Source organism: Aspergillus pseudotamarii, assembly GCF_009193445.1.
Source record: "Aspergillus pseudotamarii strain CBS 117625 unplaced genomic scaffold BDV38scaffold_9, whole genome shotgun sequence".
NCBI lineage: Eukaryota > Fungi > Ascomycota > Eurotiomycetes > Eurotiales > Aspergillaceae > Aspergillus > Aspergillus pseudotamarii.
The window spans coordinates 75,524-89,428 of NW_022475023.1; the positions used below are offsets into that span (position 1 = coordinate 75,524).

Sequence of the window (13,905 nt, forward strand, 5' to 3'; positions counted from 1 at the left end):
TGTCGTCGGGTGCGATTAGCAATCGCTGTCAGATTTGGGGCCCGCAGGGGTTACCTAGTTAGTCCCCTTCAACCAGGGTTTCTTCTTCTGCAAGCCTTTGTGGTGCTTGGCCAAACACCACCGCCACTACCACCTTCATCCATGAGTTGAACACTTGACGTTAAAATGATCTTGGGATCTGAAAAGCTTTTCCAACCTGGACAAGGTACTCCTTACTATTATCTTCGGAACTTATGTCTATATTAACAGTATGAAAGTTTACTAGATCTGGGATATGGAAAGACTTGAAACGAAATTGACCTAACAGAAATCAAATAGTTATCAGGACTACTGATTAAAATGAAAAAAAAAAAAAAAAAAAAACATTGCGGGAATACACTGCAGGCTATCATGCCTCCAACATACGTGTATCATGATACCCACCGAGTATTGAAAGCATCCCCCATAAGATCAGTCCAAAGAATGACCAGAGCATATGTGACACGACTAAAGAGTACAATATGGGCCCATCACCAGTACTCCATCTCAATCTGTTCCTTCTGGTCAGAGGAAGCAACATTCGGTTTGCTAGCCACTAGGACGTCACCAATGCTACTTCCCACTTCTTTGATACTCTCCAGTTCGTCGAAATCCAAGCTCTTCTTTTCCGTCTTTATCATTGCGCCTATAGGCGATGTGATAATATTGTTGGGAATACTTGGGGTGTTCAGAGAACTGGCCACTGGCATCCGGGCAGCATCAACACAAGGTCCACAGTTCCAAAATCCAACGCCATCCATATTCTGAACTACCACTTTCGTTAGGCGGAGGAGATCACCAATACCTGCGGTCCCTACGGCGGCAGCGACCGGCCTGGGTGGCAATGCTGGATCTGGACAGCCAGATATGCTGTTGTACAGTAAAATAGCGTCGTTTCCAAATAGGTCAAGGCTACGCCAGTCGTCCGTGCGCTCTCCGACTTCGATATTCGCATTAGTCTTCAATATAGCATCAATGGCAGAGCTAACAAGCGAAACTTCATACCACTGCCTTCCCCTGCGTATCATCTCCGACAGTGGGGCGCTACGGGCTCTTATTGCTTGAGTGTCCGCGGGGTTAGACGCTATTAATAGATCCTGCACTTCTGTGACTTGCAATAGAAGATCTTGTGCTTCGGGGTTTTCACTACTGCCTTCACAATTCGTGTCCTTTGCAGCACTCTTGGATCCCACAGAACCAGTAGCAGAGTCTGCTTTTCCCTCGGTCGATGATGAAGGTTTGGGGGCGTCGGTGCCTTCAAGGGAGAAATCGTTCGAATGAATATACCGATAGCGGGTCCAGCGCTTCATAAGAATTTTTTCGACAGTCAGATGTTTGTCTTTGGGGAGTTTAGTGAAAAGACGGACGAGTTGTTTATCGGGCGGAACCCAGAGATGGTCCACCATATATCGGGCTGCGTCTTCAAATTCCTGATATCCATGGATAGGATATGCGATATTGCCATGGACAATCATGCGAGCATCCCAGATACTACTAGGAAAGTGAATATTGACTGCACCTAGCGCTTCGGTTTGCTTCTTGACGGAATACTTTCCGCGTTCATCGACTTCGACGATGATAGGTTGATCTGTTTTAGAGCGACAATGGAACTCATAGAAAACACTATACTCGTTGCCTTCGTGTTCGAAGAATCGGCGCTTCCCATCTTGTGATGTTTTCAGGTCCACAATATGGTCAACATCAGATCCCGATGTTGTGAGCCTATCCATGAACTTGGTAGTTGGTGCAGATACGCCAGTCCGTGGTTGCATTACCTCTGTCCACTCTCTCAACGAAATCAGACCCTCCTTGTAGGTTTTCGGCAGAACTGGAATCAATGCGAGACCAATCTGAGCCTCCAAAGTCAAAGTTCCAGGGAAATATTCGGCAGCTTCCAATGTGGGTGTTAGGATCTCAAAGAGCTGTTTGATACTTTCATTCATACTCAGCTCTCCTTGTTGTTTCTGGGCATGTTGCACATATTCTTGCGCCGTGTGTCGGGCAAACGTGCCTTTGGCCTCCATAATTTCAGAAGGAGCCGGGTTGTCTGAAACCAGTTTCTTTGTCGACTTTTTTGGTACTCCCCAGGCATCCTCCAGAGTGGCTTGCCTCTTCGCTTTTCTCAAAGATTTGCTCGAGATATTGTGACTTGGCTTGGGCGCTTTGTGATTCATGGTATGATGAAACTCCCTAGTAGCCACCTCATCGCTTTGTTGTTTTCCTTCCGCTTTATGTCGTCGCTCGAGCTCTTCAAGTCGCCTTCTGACCAGGATCGCATTGATTCGACTAGGGGGACTAGGGGAATTGGCAACGCGTGTGGGGTCTTCACTAATTGTAGTTGACTCCCTCATCTGCTCTAGGAAAACCTCTTCCAGCATGACGAGCCTTTTGACCTGCTCTGAAAGATTGCCATTTCTGCCCGGTTTTGCTCCCTCGGGTAATGCAGGGCAACCAGGTTCGTCTTGAGATCCACAATCTGCTTCGATCACTAAGCCATTCAAGTCGTCGGCGATGTTGCTTACCCGTGAGGGGGCATTGCTTTTCAGAACCGAGTGCTCCGAATCTAGGTTTGGGATCAGTGGTATCAAAGCTGGCTGATCCGCGCGCATCATCGGAAGAGAATTCGTCCTTATAGCTGCCGGTGCGGTCACATCAACAAGCAAATTGTTGGTGTCGAGCTTTTTGTTCGTCCGAGAGAATACATATTCGCCTTTCCTTTGAGCTTGGGGAGCATTTCGATCACTACTTTCATTGACTGGAAGACGTGGGTCCTTATTGAGCCCATGCTTCGTTTCGTCAAAGATCAGGGGAATGCATGGTTTCGGTGCAGTAGGTGTCGGACCATAAAGGAAGGAATCAGCGGCATCTCGCAGCTCACAAGGGCTAGTGGGTCTAGGGCAGCTGACACGTACGTCTGTATTCACCGATTCCGCACTATATATCATTTTCCATTTTCTGCGGGGCATGGGAACATCTTCATTCTTGAGTACAAGATCAGGGGTGCTGACACGTTCAGATTTCGTCACTGGCACCACGGATGGAACTGGCTGGCTTGATGGAATAGCCGATGGAATAGGCCGTCTTGTTTTGATAGCGGGAGCTCTCTTAGCACCTGGGACCAATGTTGTATTGCTTGAAGACTCAGGTGGTGGTGGTGTAGGCGGGTGCTCAGGCTGTTCGCTGGTTGCCTTCATTCCCTTACCCTCAGCGACCCATTCATTGACTTGTTTGGCCTTTTCGGCAGTCAGAAAAGGATGGGCGGGTGAGACCACCGAGGTTGCAGCCGGGTTAACTGTATCTTCAACAGATTCCAATAGAACAAACTCATCCCCTTTGCCAACCTCGGGGAAAGTATAGTTTTGCCATATTATAGACTTTCCCGGTTCTTTGTTAATTGACTGTGGATTGGCAACGTTCTTAGGCAGCATGTAACTCTGATATTTTCCATCGAATGAAAGAGAGGTAGTGACGAACATCTGGCCGATACCGAGGTTCGAACTCGTTGCGGGATCGGTTAGAACGCGGCGAAGAGCTACTTGGTTCAGACTGCCATAATTCTGGATTCTATATTGGGCCGTCTTGTCTTCTGTGGCTATACCCATGTTACCCATCCTGGGGTTGACAAGGCAAGACTGAGAAACGTATTTGGTTAGTGGCTAAGTGAACTTGATGAGGCGTGTCACGTACCAAAGGTTTCTCAATCTGAGTGAGTTTCGCCAAAGCGTCGTCAACATCTCCAGCGTTATTCCCAGATATCTGGATACCTTTAGCCTCATCAATCAATGTGATCTCCGTGCCCGTCACGGCTGCAAGCTCAATGAGGACTTCACGAAAACCGGTCGTAAAGCACCCAATGCCTCCCTGCGACGATAGCCAGAATTTCGTGACGCGAGTCATTAGATGAGAATAATGTATCAATTCCTCATCCTTATCAATGCCAAGGGCCAGGAGACCCCCTAGGCTATCTTCGGTAGTAGCGACGGGAAGAGAAGCTCCATCGTCTTGAAGCATGATAGGAATGTCCAGTTGACGAGTTCGTGGCATCTTAGATTTGTTGTAGTATATTAGCAATTGGTCATCGCTGAACAGGGAAAAGCAAGAGACATACATCAAGAAGATCTTTATTCTTCTGGTCTTCAATAAAGGCTGAAACAAGAACCGCGATCTTCATTGCAGAGCCGTCCAAATGTCCTTTCACCACAAGAAGCTAGCATAAGTGAATTAGCAAGGTAGTGGAAGGAATTGTTCTTCAGAAGGAGGACTTACGTCGTCATGTCTGAGGTATTCGCAATGGCAATCCAGGTGAGGTAGTGCTTTCCTATGGAAGCCATCAGTATTGGCGAAATTGTCATTGGGGAAGTTGAGGACGAACTTCATTTCCAGACTAATATCTTGCACCTATTGTCATCCCTGGTTAGCAAATAACCTGCATTAAAAGACTAAGGAGAGTCTTCTTTACCCCTATGTCCTCGAACGCCCAAATGGATGCGAATGATATGCGCTGTTTTGACACCATCCTTGTGGCGCTCTAGAAGCAACTCCCGCACATCAAAGGAGGCAGTTGTAATCACGAAGAGAGATGTAGCTTGAAAAGAGACGCGAGATAAACACTACAGGGTGGAACGAAGTAAAGCAGAAGAGAAGATTATTCCTACTAGAAAAAGAGAGCAGTTGGGGTGGCAAGTGAGCAAAAGAAGGGTGTGAAAGGAAAGGGAAGTGAGCTGGGGAGACGGATATAAAATCTCCACATCACCAAGACAACAGCGGAAGGAGATTTTGATTGAGGGGAATCTTAATACTTGTGGTTAAGTAGGTCCAGCAGCCATTAAGACTCTGTTCCCAGGAACAAGACAAACACCACACGGGTAGATGCAACCAATAGTGAATAATTCTCTGGTAATGCGCAAACGCAAATTGAATTGTGATGTGGGGTATAAACAGTTGAGAAACATTCACAGTTGAAAAGAGAGAAATAGAAGAATAAGGCGCTAGGCAATCTAAGGAAGGAGCAGGCAATGACCCCCAGGGAACCTTGACCGGAGAGAGCTGAATACAAAGGACATCACGTGTCTGTCCAATGTGTGAATTCACAATTTCATCACTTTATCTGGATTCATGTATGTGCATGTTGATAATATATCTATCAGAGTCGGCATTGTGGCCATCACTGTACTGTAAATGTGATCTAACAAGCGGGTGATATGGCAGTGGATTTCCCCCAGGGTATCAAACAATCCCAAACTCCAAATAACAGCGATTGAGCCCGGGCAGATTAGCCGGGAAGTAGAACGAGATGCTTTCACAGAAGTAAAGGGGGAGATATAGACAAGTCATAGAAAAGAGCAACCCGGGGCGTACGCCCAAAGTTCGAGAACCCCCTAGTCAATTAAGGAGGTAGACAGGTTGTGATAGGAGAGTTCTCAGGATATAGAAAGAAAACTGTCGAGTGTCAGGCAAATAAGAAGCAGTGTTATTGAAGCAGCTGGGTTTACAAACCTGCCAATCCACCTAGGCTTTCACGACCAGCGCTAGCTGCCTGTTGAAGGAAAGAAAAGGTCACCGTGGGTGCGCCACGAGCCTTATAGGTCCACCTTTAATTGGCACCTTTGACCTCGTTCTTGACCTGAATTGCCCATTTCATTCGATCTTCAGTTTCCTTCAGAGAAGCCAAAGCTGCGTCCAAGTCGGCATTTCCCTGGCGGCCCCTTTCAACGAGTGCGTGGACTTCTTCATCATGGGCTTTTTTATAAGACTCGTACACCTCAAAAAGCTTGTCAAAATTTTCTCGGCCAATCTCAATCTCACGATTTTTCTGGGCCATAACAGCATCCAAGCGCTCAAGGTGCAGTCTCTTTTCTTCTTGCCGTGTTTTTAGAGCATCGATCTCATCGCGAATCGCCTTCACCCTCCTCTGTTGATCTGCTCGCTCACGTTGTCCAGCTTTAGCGAGCACGTCATACTGGGTCCGGGCATGGTTTGCGATCTCCTGCAACTCCGCACATTTCCGATTGAAATCATCACGACTTTCATCCATCAGTTGATGAAATTTGTTCGTCTCCGTCTCTGCCCGCAGTCGTCTATCCTTTTCGCTCTGCACCTCTGCGCGTAACTCCTCGATTTTCTTGTCCTTGCGAGAGATCGAATGTAGGTTCGTCTCGTGTGCCTGCTCCAGGTTCCGGAGACGTTCCGTCATGTTCTGTACCTGTGTCTTAAAAGCATCGTTCATCCGCTGCGTTTCTTCGGCCCGGGAACGATAGACACTGCACTCTCGCGTCAAGCGGGCAATATCCTCCTGTAGATTATGTATGACACGACCGGACTTGCCCGTGGCTGCGTGACCGACTGCCGAAGACCACTCAGTTGCCATTGAGTCACTGTTCGTAAGGGTCGAACCATTTGTTCGGGTGTTCGAGGAATGCGAGTTAATCGACTCTGTAGGGATGTGCAGATAATCTCACAATAAGCAACTGGTGACTCCATGGGTCTGGTTAAGGATGGCGGCTAATCGGAGCCCGATAATGGTAGGGAAAAAAAAAATCACCCACCTGCAGAAGATTCCACGGCCTTCAGACGTTCCGAGGAGTCCAGATCAAAAAGACCGCTATATTGATGCATATTCAGTTGCGTTTCCACATGTGGTAGGCTGACACGAGGGGACCGTCGCGGAGGATCTGACGTAGGTGATACAAGCATGTCCGAGTTAGCATTGTTGGCTACTGCTTTTGGCGTTTTCTTGGCCCGACCGAATCGGGCCATGCTCGGCATTGTGGGTATTTTGTTGGAATGTTGGGAGCTACGGGAATGACCATAAAAGGGGACCCGTGAAAAGAATGAATGAAGTAGGAAGAGTGATCACACAGGAAGAGTAGGAATACCAGAAGTGGAAACGCAGATGTAGTCAAGGCTATAAGCAAGGAGCGAACCTCACTTCTCAGGCACAACAAACCAGCCTTCTGCACCCCACGGCTCAGCCAACGAGTTTCTAACCGTCGGGATCATGAAACTTCGGTTGTGCAGAAGGATGGCAAGCTCCCAGGACTTGGATATTTGACATGCATAAATTGATGCACAACCGACTCCGGATGGGTAGTGGAAAAAAAGATGTACATACCAAGGAGTGGATCAAGACCTTTGATTGCAGGAGATCTGCAGCAGAGCTATTACGAAAATTATTATCGGTGCTTATTCATCGCTGAGACATCATGATGGCGTGGGAAAAAAAAAGACCACAGTAATAGATGTAAGGGAAGACACAGAAATGCACTGAGAACTGGTAGCGAGATGTGGATGATAAACTTACAGCCACTGCCCAACGACTAACTATCCACTGAGGGGAGTGAAAGGTGCTTGATGGGAGAAACCACGAACAAAATCTGAGCAATAAATACAAGGGAAAGACAATAATGATCTACAAGAAACCTGATAGGTATAAGCAGAAAGATTAAACAGCGTTGAGGAGAAGAGAGAGAAAGATAATAAATAACAACAGTGGTGGATGTGACGAGAAGATTTGCCGCCGCAGATAGGTAGATCAATCATATATACCCAACGAACACTGCCTATCGCAACGCAGAACATGCATATGTATCATGTACCTCAGATTTATGTGACATGTCTGGAGATTCAAGGCAACCAACTGTGATAGATTTCTCGCCTGCCATTTCTGTTGGCCCTTGAAAAACAATAACTTCATCCCGAGTGTTGCAACTCCATTAATTTAGGGTTTGTTATATATAGTTAGCCACTAGAACTCAAATCTGTACAGTTTATCCACCAGAACAATGCTTTCAATGTCATGCCATATTGTCATACAATTAAAGAGCAAAGAGAATTTTGCACAAACTGTCTTGAGCCCCTCTTGCTGCACTGTCTATCCCCAAGAAGAGATTTCTTTCTCCACCTTCGTGTAGGCACGGCGGCTAGATATATATAAAAGGCTGTGTAGTCTGCTGCTCCTCCCTAGCCAATGTACCATGTTGCTCAGATGGCTCACTTTAAAACTCATCAGCCAAAATGTTCTGAGCTCTACCTACACTATGCTAGATGCGTTCATCTTTGTAAATATTACATCCAACGCTATTTCTACGGTCAACCCCCATGAATTATCCACTGCATGCCTGTCTAGCACCATACTGTTGTTAGCTTCAGGAGTCCACTTTTGATTCCATAACCCATAAATTATAAATACGAATTAAGGAGATCAACCAAACGCTGGTATGCTAAAAGCAACACAATATTTTTTTTTTTTACGTACGGAGTATATAATACCGTGGCCATAGTTGAGTGAAAACCTGAAGGTAAACCTGGAATGTAGCAACGGCGACAACGGCGACAAAAAGAAAGACACTACATTCCCCGGGCTCTTCCCATAATTTATTAACCAACCATCGCACCATCTGTGTGGCCAAAAATGCGACTAGGAGACTATCCCCTCATTCTAGGATTGGGTAAAGTATAATAAACAAGCCAAAAATGAAGATCTTTGAACAAAAGCCACCGCTTATAAACGTATCCGGGGCGCCCTGTCTCTGCACTCTGGGACATAATCCACTTTCTATTTCATTCATCACTGAGCAGGTATACTCAGACTGCATCCGACATTGAACAGTGTTGAATGCATTGATTGTTTGCTGAAGAGTCAACCTCATTGGTCGTGCTTGCCTAAATCTGTAAGTGAAGGGTTCAGGAAGGCTTGTATGAGAACACTTGGATGTGGACTCCGGACTTGAATGAAGTTCTTTTTGTATCCCATTTCTTGAATCGCCATCAAGCCTTTATGCACCGTGTTGTTGCTGCCTTTTCTCCGTTGCTTGTATACCTCAAGTGCTACATCCCATCCATCATCTAACACTTAACAAGGTATAATCTATTCACCATGCGTGCGTTCGAATCTGCCTTCACAACCTTTGCCTGCTTGGCCCATATTTGCATGACAAATGCATTGTCCTTCACTCAGTGGCCAGGTGTCATCCATACTGGTGAAGACAATACCGTAAAGTGGATCGGTGACCCTAATCTTGTATGTTCTGTCCACACCTGGGATAGGCCATCCGCTATCGTTTATTTTATCCTGACATCGAAATCTTGTAGCCCACGACAATTACCCTTCGTAGGGGTGCGGCAAACAACCTTAGCGATGTGGATGTCCTTACGCGTGATGCCCGTGGAAATGAATACACTTGGAAGGCCAGTGATGACCTGCAGGATGGCTCAGATTATGCTCTACAAATCCAACAAAATGAAGAAATCAACTATACTGGGCATATAACTGTCGAGCATCCCAACGGCCAAGCACCGTCTTCAAAAGGGCCGCCTCCCGATGATGACCCCGACTCAGATTTTAGCACAGCTCCGCATAACGCGACAACGGGTGTCGCAAAAGGTAATAATGCGACTTCTACCGTTCCACATATCAGACATGATGATAAACCAAGTACCGGTAATAACCACACTTCCAATAAAGGTACCGTGTCTTCTAAGACGCAGTCAGACGATGCGTCTCTTCGCAACTGGTCGCCGAACTTGATCCTGGCCGTCGTCGCTATCTTGTACATCAACTATTAGAACGAAACGGTTCACATTCGTCGGTTTGTTCGTTCCTACCTGTCTTTCAACTTGGAGGCAGTTGTAGTGGTCCTGCAGTGGTTGTTATGTGTTCTCCATGTATATATTAATACCCTCGTTTGTACCCCTCAGAGAGATCGTTAAGAGTACTAGCCTCGTCATGATTCTGCTGGAGCTTCTTAGATCCCTGTGGTGGACCTCAGCTAATTCGCTTTTCTTCTATGGTTTTAAAGCCTCTTATTGGAGTGTTACATCTTTTAATTCGTCAAACAACAAAACTTGGCTGGTCCTGGTCCTAGCAGAAAGTTCAAGTGTTATGAAGGTCAAATGGCATTTTTGTTTGGGAATCACGATAACCATTTATATCCTTTCGCCCAACTATATCGTACTTTCAGCCTCTGGAAGACATGTAGCCCACGCTTCATCATGTATTTTCTACTTTTGCCCTTTTGTGCCACGCCGCACATGCATGTATGAAGTGCCTCTTGCCAAATCTTTTGACGAACTCCGAAAAATCTCTATTTATCAGATGCATTTTTCTTGCCCTTCCAGCCTGACTAGGTAAGAAAGAGGCCGTTATATATGAAATGAAACATCAATATAAGAACACAAACGCAGAGATCATTTACTCATCGTCATCAGGAGCATCATCCACACCCCTGAGCCAGGCACTTCGAGCATCAACAGCAGCTTTACGTACATCACGTTTCGGGTCATCCAGGACGAAGCCCAAAGAGCGAACCACCTGAGCCTTTACTGGTAGAAGTGGTGATAGTTTCCCTGCTTTAGCAACGACGGGGGCATCAGAGGCTGGTGTCTGCGCGAGCAAGAAAAGACATCTTAGGGCATCGACACGCAGTCGGGGACTGTTCACTGCGGCTACCTTATCGCTCGCGGGTTTATGTTCTGCTGTTTTGAGGAGGCGGTTTACCAGGCTCTGGATATGACCGCATTCTTCAATAACCCCGACACCGTTATCACGGATGATGACGGCAAGGGTCTCGAGGGTTGCGGCTCGGACGGGTTGGGAGTCCGATGTTTGGAGGTCCAAACTTTGGAGGAGGAGCGGAAGGAGGGTGGGGAGTTCGGGCATTACTAGAGATGGGGGGATGGTTGATAGGATTCCAGACAAAGCTGTTAGGTGTGCCGGCTTGATATGTTCGGGGGTTGGAGAGTCACTGCCTGCAACATTGACTTCGCGGATTTTGCGCGAGATGAGAGGCACCAGAGTCGTGAAAACACGTTGTTTCGATAGTAGGCGGATATTGGCTCCGTTCGTGGCGGAGAGCACGTCGTCGTCTCTAAGGAGAATTGCGAAGCCACGAGCAGCTGTGGTGCTGGTTACTTCGTCAGGGGATGAGAGAAGCGATAGCAATGAGGTTAAAAGATCTGTTGTCTTTGGAGCAAGACGCAAAACTAGGGCTTTTGAAAGCCAGAAAAGCGTTTTGATCGACTCAGGACTAAGTTTCTTCCCCTCGACATTAGAAGGGAGGAGTGTGTTGAACAACTCCGTAGCAAGGCTCAATTCGGACTTGGGCAGGAACTTGTTCACCAAAAGAGCCAGATGGCGCAGGAACGCAAGATGAGTTGCAGGTGCACATTCAGTGGTAGACCGCTTTACCACATCGAAGAGCAAAGAAGACATGTTGGGGCTGGTATAAGGGAGATTAGCGCAATCCGTCGGGAGTCCTGCAAGGAGATACGTTGAAATGATCATCGTGCGCTGTTGATCACCACTGATTGATTGCGAAAATGGAACAGGTAAAAAGCCATCAGCGGAAGAGTACAACGTATAGACACTCTCCGCAACTTCATCCTGCTTATTTCTCGGCAGCGCCCGGACAATGAGGTTACAGAGTCTTCCAAGCGTATCCAAGACTGTGGCATCGTTCAAAATATTGTTGTTAGCCTTTCCTGAAGCTGAAACCGCAACATTGCGGCACAAGCTAACCACTATCTTGTCATAGTACAGCTCCAGGTTTGGATCTTGGTTCATCTTTCTTTGGCTCATAACATAGAGAATTGTTACAAGGATTGCCCTGGGGTAGGCTACAGAGCCTGGTTGTTCTTTCTGCAGCAAGATATTCAACTTGCTAAGCAGGCGACGAATTAATGTCTCAAAAATCTCCTTCTCAACACTTATTTGTGCGAGGCTTTCCAGCGTTGGTAGGTAACTGGAGTTTGCCCCATCATCAAAGTCAGGAAGCGTGGCCACAAAGGCAGGGAAAGTAATATCCATGATCAGCCTCGGTTTATGCTTCGAAATTTCAGTCAAAGCTGCAATTGCTTCCTTTTTAAGTTCATCCCGGCCTACGGATTCCTCCTTTAGAAGGACCTCGTCAAGATACTGCACAAACAAGCCCACTTCATTATCTTGGAAGAAGTTGCGCAGGGTGGAAAGACGTAAGAAACCCTTCAAAGCAGAGACACGAAAAGACACCTCTTCTTTGATCACACCCATTAAAGCCTGGCCAAAGATATCCGAAAACTGATCTTTGAACTCAAGCAGAGGGTTTTCCACATTCGTCTCAGGGGTACGGTCTATCCATTCACCGAAAATCTTGATTGCGGAGTCAAAAAGAACCACCAATGTGTCCAGGAGAGCCCTTTGCTTGGCGATGCCATCGGCTTCCTGATAGATCGTAAGAAGTGGCGCAACAACTGCCTGTACAGCCAACATAAACGATGCAAAGGAAGCCGCCGATATGAAGCCGAGAATCTGCTGTGCAGGCTTCGCTTGTTTCTGTTGTGGCTCCCGTAATTGATCGTTACATTCCCTAGTGATTGGCCGCATGTATTGTGCGAGAGGCAACTGATCAGAGACCTGTGTGACACCTTCTGATAATCGCTTAGCAATGCCTTGTAGAGCCTGTAAGGACAAATCAGACAGAAGCTCCTCCTGCGCATTGAGCACTTCGAACTTCAGAGCATCCCATATCGTAATGGAATATCTAGACACGGTATCCGGGTCATAGGAGTTGATACAGGCAATCAATGCATTAAGTGCATCTTTCTGTTGAGCTTGTTAGCAATGCTCTGAGAATCCGAGGGTCACCTTACCTTAACATTCGGTGACGTCGAGTCAAGTTTATCTAATAAAGACGGAATAGAATGTGGAGCAAGCAGGCTGGTCGATGAGATGCACTCTTGTAAACGATTTTTCAGATCCTGGGCTGTAATGCCGTATGGGTCATTCGGTGGTGGCCTGAATGTAATCGGAAAGTAGTTATACACGGAGTCAAAAAGTAGCTTTAACCGTTAGCTATTGGCACCAACCCTAGCGGATTTACAGTGTGTACCTCAGCGTGGTTGGAGATATCCCATTCCACCATCACGACCTTCAGGATGGAAAACACAAGCATGAGGTTCCTAGGGTCTTTTTCACCTGTCATAAGGTCCACTATCCCAACCAGCGAGTGGTCTCCCATGTCGTGGAGAGCTAGGCTCTGTTAGCGCTTGAAAGATAGAGTGAGATCACAATGGGTTATCACGCACCCGAACGATGGTTTACCATCAATTCGTTCAGTAACTGGTAGACCTGAAACCTCTGGGATTGTGATCGAGACTGAAGATCTTGAAAACGTTTAAAGATGCTAGGTAATATAAGTCAACTTATTTCCCAATTTTGTCCCATCTTCGACGGCTCGTAATTATCCGCTACCAGCTAACGAAGCTGTCCCCAAACAGATCAAATATATAGCATGTACTCACGCTTGTGCGACCTCTTCCGCTAATGCTTTGTTGAAGCGATCCAACTTCTGAAGTGTATCCAGCCCAGCGACGGCTCCCCCATCTTCGATACGGTCACAAAAGAAGGTAGTTAACACTTGAATTTGTTGTCTCGAAAGGAACCTTGGCGGGAGTGATTTAATCACAGAAGTGAGATAAGAAACTGCTTTGCCTCGCAAGATGGGATCCTCATCGTTAATATATTCCCCCAAAGACTGAACGACTTCGATAAGCGTCGTTTTCTTGGTCTCCACATCTTCCAGCAACAGTTAGAACTTCTCCTTGATAATGATCCATCGAGCGGCGTTACCTTGAGCAATTCGTTCAGCAATCTGCTTAGCCTCCTCCTTGTCATGGTCCACGACCAGCAGGAATGTCTGTAACGCCGACATCTTCGCGAGCGTCACAAAATGAGGGGTAAATGGCTCGATCCCCTCCTCCGCGACCGGAACATGACGCTTTTTGTGGCTGCCGATTGCCCTTATCGATAAATATCACGTGAAACAGTTTTCCCCACAATATCACGTGTGGGTCAGTGACTGAATAGGAAGGGACTTACAGTTGCGTCATGGGTCACTGGTTAGTTGGTCGGCA

At 46.8% G+C, this 13,905-nt stretch overlaps 4 protein-coding genes across 4 annotated transcripts; 1 reads left to right on the forward strand and 3 right to left on the reverse strand.

Annotated features, from left to right (window-relative positions):
* Positions 1–3: 3 nt before the first annotated feature.
* BDV38DRAFT_217843 (uncharacterized protein) lies at positions 4–5,072 on the reverse strand. The gene is made up of 6 exons (XM_032052736.1): positions 4,478–5,072; positions 4,391–4,416; positions 4,285–4,336; positions 4,127–4,225; positions 3,706–4,062; positions 4–3,650 (listed from the first exon to the last, which is right to left on the reverse strand). Exons 1-6 carry the CDS (start codon positions 4,532–4,534, stop codon positions 510–512), a joined length of 3,732 nt encoding a protein of 1,243 aa, XP_031917017.1. The 5' UTR covers positions 4,535–5,072; the 3' UTR covers positions 4–509.
* On the reverse strand, positions 5,045–6,989 carry BDV38DRAFT_217850 (uncharacterized protein). The gene is made up of 3 exons (XM_032052737.1): positions 6,564–6,989; positions 5,515–6,450; positions 5,045–5,457 (listed from the first exon to the last, which is right to left on the reverse strand). The coding sequence occupies exons 1-2, from the start codon at positions 6,781–6,783 to the stop codon at positions 5,612–5,614; spliced, it is 1,059 nt and encodes a 352-aa protein (XP_031917018.1). The 5' UTR covers positions 6,784–6,989; the 3' UTR covers positions 5,045–5,457; positions 5,515–5,611.
* Positions 6,990–8,893: 1,904 nt separating this feature from the next.
* BDV38DRAFT_279412 (GPI anchored serine-threonine rich family protein) lies at positions 8,894–9,582 on the forward strand (the record flags this gene model as incomplete). The annotated part of the gene is made up of 2 exons (XM_032059012.1): positions 8,894–9,037; positions 9,109–9,582. The coding sequence occupies 2 exons, from the start codon at positions 8,894–8,896 to the stop codon at positions 9,580–9,582; spliced, it is 618 nt and encodes a 205-aa protein (XP_031917019.1).
* A 595-nt stretch (positions 9,583–10,177) lies between these two features.
* BDV38DRAFT_217895 (MET18/MMS19 family protein) lies at positions 10,178–13,805 on the reverse strand. The gene is made up of 6 exons (XM_032052738.1): positions 13,622–13,805; positions 13,294–13,567; positions 13,078–13,175; positions 12,882–13,021; positions 12,643–12,831; positions 10,178–12,595 (listed from the first exon to the last, which is right to left on the reverse strand). Exons 1-6 carry the CDS (start codon positions 13,701–13,703, stop codon positions 10,208–10,210), a joined length of 3,171 nt encoding a protein of 1,056 aa, XP_031917020.1. The 5' UTR covers positions 13,704–13,805; the 3' UTR covers positions 10,178–10,207.
* Positions 13,806–13,905: the final 100 nt, after the last annotated feature.